Source organism: Cyprinus carpio, chromosome A17, assembly GCF_018340385.1.
Source record: "Cyprinus carpio isolate SPL01 chromosome A17, ASM1834038v1, whole genome shotgun sequence".
Taxonomy (NCBI): Eukaryota; Metazoa; Chordata; class Actinopteri; order Cypriniformes; family Cyprinidae; genus Cyprinus; species Cyprinus carpio.
The window spans coordinates 11,919,504-11,932,952 of record NC_056588.1 but is presented as its reverse complement, the minus strand read 5'-3'; the positions used below and the strand labels follow the sequence as shown (position 1 = coordinate 11,932,952).

The following is a 13,449-nucleotide window of genomic DNA, read 5'->3' as shown; positions in this document are numbered from 1 at the left end:
GTTGCAGGCTGTACCCACTCCTCTCCTCTCTCCCTGGCAGTGCCAGTACCAGACTGCACCTCGTGCCAGCATGCCTCAACGCCGGCAAAGTGAGTCATTAACCCCTGACATCTGACCCCATTCCCTTGGCAAAATGATCAGCTTTCTTTCCATCATCCTCTGTTTCTTTCTCTGCTGTTTCCTTCCCTTCTTTTCATATACTGTCTGTCTATAGGTTTATGGATAGATACACAATATAGTTACAACAGGCAGTGAGCCAGGGCTGTATAAATAGAATATTAGTGTAATGAGAGAGAGAGAGTAGGAGAAGATGTGGTGTGAGACAGATGAAAGTGTCAGGTCTAGGTGGGTTACTGCACCGGTTGGATCACACCATCCGTTCCACAGTGCGTTTGTGTGGATGGCTGTGCCCTGTCTTCAGGTGTGTTTGTGCAGGGATTTTGGATACACATTGCTGTGCACCAGTGCGGTCAGTCGAAGAGCCAACATTTGTTGTCTGAAACAGCATGAACACATGCAGGTTTAATAGATTGTGTGTTAGAGGGAGAGAGGGAGTAATAGGATTCACTATAGAAGAAGAGCATTTTATTTCTGCAGTTAAATTGTTTTACATTTACTTAAATGTTAAATGTTATGAATATTGTTCTGAATATAATTAATAATGGATAAACAGGTAGCACTGTCTCAAACTCATCCCATTGACTGAGCTAGAAGTTGGCATGTCATATCAAATAGAGCTGCAAAAACCATAGGGAATTCAACCTACAAATGGCTATAATTGGTTATAGTTGTCTGCATATTAAACAGGAATGGGTGTGGAAAACCGTTATTTTAAAATAATAAATCTGATACATTGTGATAATGAAAAAATAAAAATAAGATGTATATGCTACCGTTCAAAGGTATAGAGTTAGCATGAATCAAACGTATCACGGTTTCCACAAAAAACAATAAGCAGGACAAGTTTTTTTCCCTTTTTTTCCCCACAATTTTTTCCTGAGGATCAAATTAATATATAAGAATGATTTCTAAAGGATCATGTGACACTAAAGACTCAATGTTGCCATCACAGGAGTAAATTACTTTTTAAAATACTACATTTAAAATTTCATTACAGATTACTTCAAAAGGTGAATTATTTATATTTCGCAGTATAACTGTTTTTAGTGTATTTTTTGGTCACACAAATGCAGCTTTGGTGGGCATATGAGACATCTTTCAAAAACAATCTTATTGTGTATATAATAATAACATTGTAAAGATAAACTATTGTATTAAATAATTATTTTTATTTTAGTGGTGGAAATGAGCTTTCATAGATTAGAGAAAGTATATTACTTAGGGGAAAAAAAGCAATTACCGCTTTAAAGGAATCTCCTTTCCAGAATTTTAAATTCATATGAATGAACTTAAAACTTGTTGCTATACCAAGATTTTTAGCAACAATTTTTACAGTACTGTAAATTTCAGTAAGGTTCAATTTGCAATAAATTGAAGATAGTGTAACTGTGTGTGCACAATAATTTATTTAGTTGTATAGTCTTTACTATGCTGTATCACAACTTTTTTAAGCCCATGGCAGGATTCTGGCATATATCATGAAAAATAAGTGAGGACAGCAGTAATTTAGTTTTGTAGTAATTTCATTTTGCAAGAAGAAAGCTGTGATCATTTGAGAGAATGTCTTAGATTGTAAACATTGATGTAGTTCGGATAGAGCAGATGTCAGATTGTGTTTGGTGTCTTACTCAGATCTGACCCTCTTCCTTTCTCCTTTTACTCCACCGGTCTTTCTGGTCTGTCTTCTTCCCATGTTCTCCTCTCTGTCTTTTCCTTTTCTCTTTCCTCTTTCTATTTCCTGATTGGATGAACTTGTGCTCTGTGTTGTTTCTCCCCCTCTGCCTATCCCATAATACTCCGGGACAGGGGTGGAGCATCTTATACATTACTTCCGCGACACAGTGTGGTACAGTAACCTCTACTAAAAGCTTCAGCCTTTGCATGGTCACATGACGTGAATGACCGATGCATGCTTTTGTTCATGCTTTATTTTTGAAGCATGGATTCAGTTTTTTTTTCAAACATTCACATACAAAACAAAATACAGTTGGCATGAGACTTTTCCCCCTCTTTTTTTTTTCATGACTTTTTTTGCCCAAACCACCTATATGAAGTCCTAATGTTTCTGCTCCTCTCTTCTTCCGTGGGCTGTGATTGCTGTGGTTGTGTCAGATCTGTCTTTGCTTTGATGGAGCCACAGTGTTTATTTACTGGTGTGTTGTGGGAGACCCACCATCTCTCTCAGCCTGCTCCCAGAGACTTTATCCAAACAATCATCTGTCTGCACAGGTGAACCAGGGTTTAAATATCTCAAACATACACACAAGCAATGAATTAGCCCATAGTGGAATTGTCCTTGGTCCTGTGACTGCACAGGGAGACACTGAAATGTTTTTGAGGGCAATTAAAATAAAATTACCCGATAACTCCTTCAGGATTCACATTTTAACCTCCTCTTCTACAAACTCAGGATATTAAAAACTCTTCTATTATCAAAATGGCCACATTCCATCAGCCAAATCTTACAGTAAGACGAATGACTGAATTAAAGCCAGACTTTATTACAGCTCTCTCTGTTGTAATATCCAGCAATCGTGTTACGAAGTTATCTTGTGAAATATTTTGGAGGCAGTTGATTCTCCCTGCTCTTCTTTGAAATATAGATGCTCAAACAAACAACAAAAATAAAAAATAATTCTAATCAATAAAAAAAAACAAAAAACCTAAGAAATAAATATAAACAACAAAAAAAAAACCAACTAACAAACAAACAAAAAAACTATACAATTATTTTAAAATTATTATTTGCCCCACACAAAAAAAAAGACATTAAGATTTTCTTTACCAATAAATAAATAAATACAATTATAATTTGCAACACTAGCTGGAAATTATGCAACTATAACTGTGTGAAAGCTAAGAATTCATATTGTTTTTCTAAACAATTCTAAAACAATGGCATTAAGTGCAAAGCATTACTGATTTGTGATAGTCTTGAAAGCATTCTACAAGTCATTGTTGCAATTTGGCACATCCTCATCTCTAGTGGTGTTATAGTAACTTTTCCTTTCAGACATACTAATCAGTAAGATTAACATAAGTACAGTATAGTGACAACTCGGCATTGGTCTGCTCAGCCATGCCTAATATTGATCCCTGCTCTGTAAAGACTCAATCTATAACCTGGTCCTCATTCTATTGGAAATATATCGGATGCTTCAGGTACTTATACAGAAACCCCTTTAAAAAGTTTAGGTTTCACAAAGATTTTGAATCAGTCCACAAAGGCAGAGCAGCATGGAATCTGTTTGCCATTGTTGTTTTTCATTTTACTGTCTTGTTGCTGTTGTTTGTTTGGTGCTGCATGATTCCTTTGTTTTTATGATGTTAGTATTGTATTATGAAACAGAATTTTTCAACTCTAAATTCTAATTAGATGAGCATTGTTTGAAGACATAAAAACAGCTGTGATGAATTTTATATTAAAGTTGCTATGTTGCAAAACTGCCTAGAGTCAGTATAATGAACTATATTTCTTGGCACAAGAATTGTTTATCATGTGCAAATTGTTTATTGAACATTGGCGTCATTTATCATAATGCTGTTGCTGCCATTTTATAAAAACAATAAGGCTGTGGGCTGTTCATTACAGCAATTTTACCACAGTTAAGAGTATTTTGGGTACTCATCTTTGCATCATGCTTAAGAACATACCTTAACCATAGTAAAATTACTGTAAAAAGTGTCCTTGAGTGTGGCCTTGAGTGTAGAAACAGCATTATGACAATCTAAGATGATAACAGTACACCACTGTTCAATAAATATTTTACCCTCTAAAACAATTTATCTACCAAATAATAAAGTTAATTTTTTTTTTTTTTTTACGGTAATGTCATCCTCTGGAACGGGGGGTTTCAGCAATAAAGCAAGACATTAAAATTAATTGGATGGGCAACTTGACTGAAGCAAATCAATTATTGGTATAAACAGCTTATTAATATCTGTTTTAATCATTTAGTTCCTTTAATGATTCTGAAAGCATTGTTGAAAATAGTAAAGGAGTTATTCGTCAAAGTTGTGTCGTTTTCTCTCTGTTGTTTTCAGAGTTGGTAACAGAGGTGGAATTTTACCATTGAGAGGTTTCGCATTTATGCAAATGGGGAGTGATGCAACAAATACCGAAAGGAGTGAAGACAGTGAAGCTCACATGATGTCAGTCCACATCATTTAAGAAAAAAGGGCACGGAAAATAATGTCAGACTGTCAGCATTTTGAGGGATGATCTATGTAAATGGGGCTTTAAGTTCTTACAGAGTTTAAAAAGTTACAGTCCCTGAGACGCATCTGTTTTCACTAAGAGACAGAGACGGCCAGAGATGAATGCATTATGGACGAGTTCTCTGCAGGTGTCCGTACATGTGTCTGCACCCCTGAGTCTATGTGATGTCACATATAGGATGTGACTGTCTGTACCACACAATACTAAATTAGCTGACAAACCACCTGCACATAAACTCACACACACACACGCTTTTACCCCCTTGTACCTGCACTGTACTCTTGTTCAGTGTTCAAGTGAGGAACGACCATGTTGATGGCATGTGATAAAATAGTTTTGTGAGGGTATCTGGAGATAATACAAACCTCACAAATGGTCTCCGGCTGAATAGAAATGTGGCAGGCTGCATGAAATCACTGTTAGCCAGTAGGGGGTGCTGTGGTTTCAGTACAGCTGTGCTCTTTTGCAGCCCATGAGAAACAAAGAGAGTGAATGAGAAGGAAACAAGGACTTACACCACTGTCATGGTGCACAGTAGTCTTCATACGTGCTCATCCACCCAAAACGATTCTATTACAGTCACATTTGGTTCTCAACTCAACAGCCAACTGACCAATTCTCACTATTAATAAGTTGCTTATTAGCATGCATATTACTTTATATTGGCTGTTTATTAGTACTTACGAAGCACATTTTAATGCCTTATTCTGCATGACCGTGTTTTAGATGCCTTAAATCTTACCCCATACCTAAACATAACAACTACATTACCAAATATTAATAAGCAGCAAATTAGTAGTTTATTGATGCAGTAGTCTGTTAATTGTTAGTTAATAGTGAGAATTGGTCCCCAAAATAAAGTGTAATTAAAAATGTCAGTTTAATGAATTTATTTAGGTTCTTGTTCATTTGAATTCTACTTCTATGCAACCGAAATTCATCCTTTTTTCTCTCATTTTAAATTCAGGAATTGAATTGGAAGTTAAAAGGCCTTCTCAGTTAATTACTGTATTGTGCACAACCCTGGTTCAAGCACAATTTGGTTTTAAAGTAGATAACCACACTCTGTAACCTAAACGACTAGTTAATTTCTTAGACTTGCAGCCAAATTTTATAAGTGAATTTGACAAACCATTGCTGTGTGAACAGGACTAGCAACAGTTGCTGTCAGTTAAAATCCCTTTATAGAGTATTGCTATAATTGCTTCTGTAAGCTGTTCTATGAATGGGACAATAGGAGAGTCACACCTGTTAGTAAATACAGATATCAGTCCCATACACTGACTATGGGATTGTAGCCCCTGATCACAGATCTCCATCCTGGATTATTGTGATAAATAATGTTCTGTTTTGTCTTCTGCAGCCTCAAATACTTCAGCCCATCAGTCACATCCCCAACGAAACCCTCATCCAGGGAAAACTAGCAAGAATAGTCCCCACCGGGGGCCACAGTGATGCCTCCACCGAAGAGGAACGGGCTCTTATGTCCTGTCCTCCAGCCGCCTGCACCGTTCCAATTCTTCCTCCTGCTAAAGACCCTCACATGGAGTTGAAATCTCTGCCTGACCCAGAAGAGCTGAGCCGGTTGCTTAGCACCCACCTTCGCATACAGGACGACAATGAGAATGACTCACCAGGGGCTGGAGAACAGATTGTGAGACTGACCCCTGAAAGCCATCAAAACACACTCCTGCAGACACCTCACCCCTTGTCCTTCTTCAGCCCGTGTGTCCTGCAGTCTCCACGTCTACACAAATGGGTAACACTCCCTGCTCTGTCTATAGGGGGCGGTAGTGGGGCAAACCCAAAACCAGGACCCTCAGTGAACCACAAGGTCCACCAGCTTCTTCCTCCTCCTCTGTCCAGAGGTTTGCCATGCTTCAGTGCAGGGAACCACATCATTACTCGCGGCCGGCTATCCCAGCCTTGGCCAGCAGTGGTCAGGAGTGAGGCTGACCCACAACACAATGCTTCGGTACCGCTCGGCGTCTCCACAAGACTTACAAAGCCAAAGATCCACTGAGGGTCAGCTGCAGCCATAGACACTGATAAGGCTACCTCCCTGAACGCATGATCACACATGCGGCTTGCACTAGATGGTGGTGTTAGTGGCTAGATAATGTTTTAAGCTAAACAAAGCAGCTAAGCTATCGCATCTAACTATGCAAAAAAAAGTAGTGTCACAATCAGCGAATCTGTCTCACAAAACCGCTAAAAGTCACATCATAATTCCTTAACCACTAAGAAACATTTACCACTCACGATAATGTCATCCATACAAGATCATTCTAATCTAGCTGAGCTCCTGATGGATTGACAAATTGAAGGAAAGAATGACAGACAGAAATTCAGTCTAAAGGAGGAGGCAAAAGCAGAGAAATTGAGTACTAGAGAAGTCTTTTTACTAATACTCAATAAACGTCAAAGAAGACTTGAGTGCTGTGCCATGGACTGCCTGTGGAGATTCAAGACACCCTCAGTGTCTGGCTATTTCCCCATGCGGTGTGCCCTCAGGAGACCAACTCATTTAGTGGGTGAATATGACATTTACATCACCAACCTCCTGAGGTTTAACTGCGAAAACGCATATTTTCTACGCAGCCTCACAGATCTTGTCTTAAAGAGAGAGTCATTATTTCATGTGACCCAAGTCTCCTCTCCAGTTTCCAAAGGAAAACTTCTCAGTCTGCTGTGGTTTGATCTGTTTGTGTATTACTTTATGCCTCATTTCACATCCTTGTCTGAATTCACCACATAAACATGAAGAAAACAGTGCAAGCTACAAAATCATTTTTTTTTTATCGTTTTCATTCCTAAAGTATGTCTTGTTTTTCAGTGCAGCAGAGTCTCTTTGACCTATAGACACAGTGTTTTGGCAGGAGGGCACGCACGACACTGTCAGTGCTTCCTTTATTTTCACCTTGGCTGCAGTCATGATCAGCAGATTTTCAGTTTAATTAGGCTTATGTCTTATGTATTAACAAGGTTCTTTTTCTTTATGGATTATGGCATGCTCAAAGCATAAACTTGCTTTTTCACCCCCCACCCCCACACACACTTCAGTTGCATACAAAATTGTTATAATGCTTTTTAATTATTTATACATTATTAAGATGTTTACAGTTAAAATGCCTTTATTAAGCTGTTCAGTCTGTTCCAGTGCTGCAGGAATAACATTTTTGCCTTGTCTTTGGAGCAGAAATACTCTTGCGGTGAAACTTTAAATGTACATAAAAAGTACCCACTTGAGCAAGTTCTTAATTTTTGAAAAAAATTTTGTCTTGATGTTGCACTAACTTATTTTTGGCTCTGCAAGTAATGATACTTGAAACAGTATAATTTATGGAAAAATAGGACAATTTGTCCTTTGCCATAATGTTAGATTGATTTGATGAGGTTGCTTTTGTTACCAGAAAGTATTTTCTAATGAGGATGGTTTCTAGTTTGGTTTCCTTAGGGAAATTTTTCTCTTTTCTTAAGGTCAGATTACATAAATGGGTCTCAGAAGGTTGATAAGATTGTAAATAATTTGAGTTTTTGTGCTTTTGGCATGCCTTGATACATAATGCACACTGTAATACACAAATATACAACAAGATCCACTGCATGGAAGCACATGGATTTATCTGTACCATGATTTTAAATATGCAAGAACCCACCTCTGTGTGTTTTGCAGTATATGTATCAGAGCGTGTATGCGTATCAATATATATACCTTCAAAGTGGATGTTTGTTCTCAAGAAAAAGTGATTCAATTTACCCACCATACAAGGGCCAACTTGGGCCACATACTTCTAAACACACCCTAAGCAGAGATGGGCAGCCATGTCTAAAACCAGCTAAAGTAAATCAATAGAAGAAGGATATTTATTTGTGTGTGTTTCTCTCTCACCCAACTCTGTGGTTATACTAAGCATAAAATCAATGGAGGGCTTGTTTTATAATGCTCTGGAGGCACTTTGTTTGTATTTCTCTCTTTCTTTTTAAAAGGAGGAGAGGTCCCACGTAATACGCTGTCTTCTTGCTAATGCAAAGTCGCAGAAGTACATTGATTCTGTCTGCTGTGGTCAGAGGTGAATCGCTCTTGTCAAGGAGATGTCAGTTTACAGATCGGAGCATCTTCTCTTTCATTTGCATGTTAACAAATGAGGCGATACACAAAAAAATAGTATATAATTAAAGGGATAGTTCACTCAAAAATTACTTATGTCATTCCAAAGTATGATGACTTCTGTGGGAGACAAAAGTAGATATTTATATAATGAAATTCAATGGGCAAAGTTGAAATGGCACAAAAATGATCCTGTCTGCATGCGTGATCAAATGGGCAGTAACAGTTAACAAGTAGTTAAATATACCTTTGTGTTCTACAGAAAAAAAGACATGCAGGTTTGGAATGACATTTTCAGTTTTGGATAAACTGTCTTTAGATGGAGATGCAACAAACTGCAACGTTTCAAGAATATCTGCAAAGACGCCGGTTCCTTTTAACAAATCACCATTGAGGAGCCGCAGTGTGGAAAAAACATGAACAGTTAACTGCACCAATAAAATACCAGGTATTATATTTCCAAATTGCAAAAATAAATGCACTCATACAAAGACCTGGTACTGTTGTGTAAAATACATTTATGACTTGCAGCCCATGTGTGTTGGCCACCTCCTCGGTTCTTATCACCTGAACGATTCTTTGATAGCATGCAAACACTTGCCATGAACTCCTTTTTTTATTTATTTTTTTAAATTAAATTTTTCCTTTCATATAGTTCATGTCTTGCTGTTTTTTTCACCAGAGAGTATGCAGCAATGTCAGAATGGTATCCTTGCTCCATTGTAGCTTCATAAATCCAACAGCTGCCAACCTGTTTGTATGGACAGAAGAGATGTTTAATAAAAGAGGAATGAATTCAAGCACTTTAAATGACCCATTTCAACCTCGACACTGGAAAGACTGTGGTCTTTTTGACTTGTTTGATTTGCTGTCGTCTTATTGTGTGCAACTACTTTTATTTGGCTGTTTGTGTCTTGATGTTCTGTCCCTGTGTGCCCTGGTCCAGTGGAAGTTGTGAGACTTTAATAAAGTGAAGGAATAAGATTCACACTCTTTGTTGCATTATTTTTTGTGTCAGACATTCATTTGTGTGGATTGCTACAGCTCTTTCTTTTCAGGGCTGCTTTATGCCACCCTGTTCATTATACAGTGAATCCACACATTAGGAAAGAATCATCTAATATCCTCAAAGTCTGCCCCAAACACTGTTTGTATAAAAGCCTTGACAATATAAAGAACAAATAAGAGCTGAACTTAAGCATTTTCTGAAGAAAGGTTTCAGCATTGTTTTTCCAACGTTAATTAGGTATACAGAGAAATTAAATTATATTCCTTCATTTTCACGGTGCAGTTACACTGAAAACAGTCTGGAGTTAATGCTTTAACCAATTATTTTAGCTGTGAAAAGACAAGAAAAGTTTGATATGAAAAAGCTTTGAAATTGTCTTGACGATGTGTCAATATTTTGGGTGGCTGCTGCATTGCCAAACTGTTGCTTGGGTGTTTTTTAGGCAGTTCCAGGAGATAGATAGATGGATCCTGTAGTATAGATGGGTTTGATAGAAATAGATAGATACAATGGGTATTGTAGATTGATAGATGCTGTAGTAACTGTAGATTGATGGATACAATAGATACAGATAGATGGATGGATAAATAGATAGACTACAGATAATTGGTGTTTGTCTTTCTGAAATGTCTTGTTGCTGACAGTCTGTATTCCCTCTCAGGGCGTTGATGATTGTGTGAAGATTTGTTGAAGGGCAGAGATCCAGGGACGCTATGCTGCTGCCAACGAGTCATTCTCGTTTCTCAGTGCACTGAACTGAAGATGCTGCGTCCTCCAATTCTCTGCAGCAGTGCTAAATGCAAGTGGTGTTGATGTACAGCCTGAATCTCTGCATTCCCTGCTTGGAAAGTTAGAGGCTTTTATTTTTATATTTTATATTATTTTTGCCTTTTTTTACTAACTTTTATAGTAAGTGAAGTTTTTTTCTTTTGATCTACTAGGAAGTGTCAAAGAGGCCTGCTCAGGTGAGATTGGGCTGGTCAGTCAGCCAGTAGAAGCATGTATATGTGTTTGAAGTGTATTTGGCTTTGAAGTTGAGTGTAGGAGGGTTAACTCCAACCAGGACAACTTATCTGGAGTCTTGCTATCCAAAGTGTTGACCTTCTGACCCATATGCCCCACCAATCATGTTTTCGAACTATAATCTAGAGGTCAAGATAGTAGATGGGTATCTTTGCAGTCAATGCTGAGTGTCTAATGGTCTCTTGACTGGATAAATGGGGTATGTGTTTGTGTTTGAGAGAAAGAGACAGACAAAGAAAGAGGGAAGAGAGATTGGAGAATGCAGTGTGAAAGAAATTAATTACATAATTGTTGTCTGTGATTATCCAGACCTTCAGAGTGGGTTCGTTTTTCTGTTGTTCATTTGTTTATTTCAATCCAAAACAAAGGCACTGACAGTCTTTAAATTTCCTTGTTATAAAACTCTACAGAAAGAAAGGTTTGGATAATGGAGAAGAGAAAAAAAAATCAACACTGTCTACTTTTTCTCTCACTTCTTTCTTTTTTTCTCTACAATATTCTTTTCCAAGCAAGATTGGGTCAGAGGACCATTGAGGTCTGTGCCACAAGCTTTACAATGCAGTCCATAAATGCTTATTAAGGTTAATATTTAATAATATACTAATATAAAAACTATTATGGAAAAAAAGATGAAGTTTTAAAGATAAAGCAAGTTAATCTTTAGCAGAATGAGAGTTTTTTTTTTCCTGCAGTGTTTAAAGCAGAAAAATGTGTATCCGTTTGCTTGAATAGGTTGTCCTGTCTTAGAGAAGAGGAACGCTAGAGTAGTATCAAGCACTCGAGACATGCCCCACTTGAACTTCTGCCCTTAATCACCACGCAATCACTGGAGTGAGCACTTACACTCATCTTACAGGCTGCCTAGAGGTCAGACAGCACTAACAGCTCTGCATTCAGTGCCCATTGAAGAAGGTTTTGCTGTCCTGCAAACACACAAGGAGGTCATCATGAACACAGTTGTTTGAAGCATTCTAAAAGGTTCATAACGCTCATGTGAGCAGTGCATGCTATGAGTTTCGGCAGAGCTTTTTCTCCCCATGCATCAGATGCTGAAAACCTGTTGAAAAATAAGCTATTTACACAATCTTTTGGTGTATATGGTTTTATGAGGACACAATAATAGAGTGAGCTGGTCTCCCATTGCTTGAAAACACATCTGTTGGGCTTGAAGTTCCTCATGCAGTGACTGACAAGCAACACTTTCTATGCATATGATGATAGCAGTTTAGTTACAATTTGGGCTTTGGGTTCTGTTCTGTATGAATTAATTACCATTTGGATGTTAAAGTTATCCCCGCTTCTCACGTAGAATGCATTTCAACAGTCACGTTTGTAATAATTCTCAGTGGCACACTCTTGATAGCCATTTTATAATTCATGGCTGTTATTAAATGAAATGCCTAGCGTAGTAACCCAGTAATCACTTTACTTTCTGTTCAGAGATGCAGCTATAATGCTGTCAGCGTGAAAACGCAATACGAGCCTGCAGTAGACGGAGAACTGGACACTACCATGGTACATATAAGCCACTCTATCAGTTATTTTCTAGGATCTTTGATAGTTTCATCTCTGAGACTATGAGTAATCCTATTTATAACATTTTTGATTATCCAAGTACAGTATACAGTTGAACTATGAGGAGATTCCCTGTTGGGATCAGACCTGCAATCTTCTGTTTACCAGCCCTGAGCTTTAACCAATAGTTTGTTCCAGATCTGTCTCTGTGGTCCCACCTCTAAACCGGCTGCATGTATTCAGTGCACAAGTGAACTGCCATCTTGTTAGAAATACACACAGGCATTCAGTCTGTGTCTATGTTTTTTTTTTTTTTACAGCAGTGGTTCTCAATTCCAGTCCTCACGACCTCTTACTCTGCACATTTAGTATTTATCTGCAAAGCTATCTCATGGCCAATTCGTACATATTTTACGAGGTGGCTAATTTTGTATGATTTCTGTGATGGTTTAGTTTAGGGGCAAATTTGCCACCTAGTAAAATACGTACAATTTTTCACAAATCATATGAATTTGTACAAGTAAGGTCATACAAATTAGCCACCTTGTCAAATATGTATTGCCGTGAGATTGGGTTGGTATCTCTTATCACTTCTGATGTTTGTTCTATTCAATCATAAGTGGACGTCACCGGATATTCTGCCACTATTCCAGTTTGAAGGGAGTGTATATGTCCCATTCAAGGGCATTAAAGTATGTGAGACGGGAATTTATATTGTATTTATTTACAGAGTTATATTATGTCACACTTCACACTTCTCTAGTAAGATTCATCTGTGTGTGAAGAAGCTGCAGGCCCTGAATGAACACTGTGTAGGGATCTGTCAATTGGAACAAAGTTAAACATCAATGGATTTCCTGTACTCAGGGAGTAGGGAACAATGAACACTGTGTAGGGATCTGTCAATTGGAACAAAGTTCATGCACGGAGCTCTTTTCTAACGACCTGATGATCTGAGTCAGGTGTGTTAAATAAGAGAGACATGCAAAATATGCACAGCGGTGGTACATGAGGACTGGAATTGAGAACCACTGTCTTACAGGATGGCAATTTGCCAGATGCCTGTTTTGTGGATTAGTAACCTGTGCAATTCTAGACAGATCAGTGCACTTGATGTCTGAAGTATGTCGTACATGCAGCTGAGTGCTTTTGTTCATTATGATTTCAGTGTCTTTAGGAGTTCATGACTGATGAATTTTAGAAGAATAGTTCTCAATGGGTGGGTTGCTTTCAAAAAATGGGACACATGGAAAAACACAAATATGCAAATGCAAATAATAATATGCCAATTATTTTGAACCAAGTAATCATGCATAGTTAGGGAGGGAAAATAAATAGGCTTACTTAAGTGTAAAAATTAGATTAAAAATAAGACATGAAAAATAAATTAAATTTATTTGGATCTTTTTTTCAAGTGAAAAAAAAAAATGACCCAGAGTACATGAAATACTG

At 37.8% G+C, this 13,449-nt stretch overlaps 1 protein-coding gene across 3 annotated transcripts in view; it reads left to right on the top strand.

Annotated features, from left to right (window-relative positions):
• LOC109081171 (serine-rich coiled-coil domain-containing protein 2-like) overlaps window positions 1-9,438 on the top strand; it is a 32,750-nt gene extending 23,312 nt beyond the window's left edge. Inside the window, exons 10-12 of one of the 3 annotated variants that reach the window (XM_042774104.1) lie at window positions 8-89; window positions 1,927-1,966; window positions 5,703-5,901. In XM_042774104.1, the coding sequence (XP_042630038.1) occupies window positions 8-89; window positions 1,927-1,966; window positions 5,703-5,763 (183 nt within the window). In that variant the 3' untranslated portion in view covers window positions 5,764-5,901. Of the gene's footprint in view, window positions 1-7; window positions 90-1,926; window positions 1,967-5,702 lie in introns of all 3 variants that reach the window. The other 2 variants (XM_042774105.1, XM_042774103.1) reach the window with 2 other exon arrangements.
• Window positions 9,439-13,449: the final 4,011 nt, after the last annotated feature.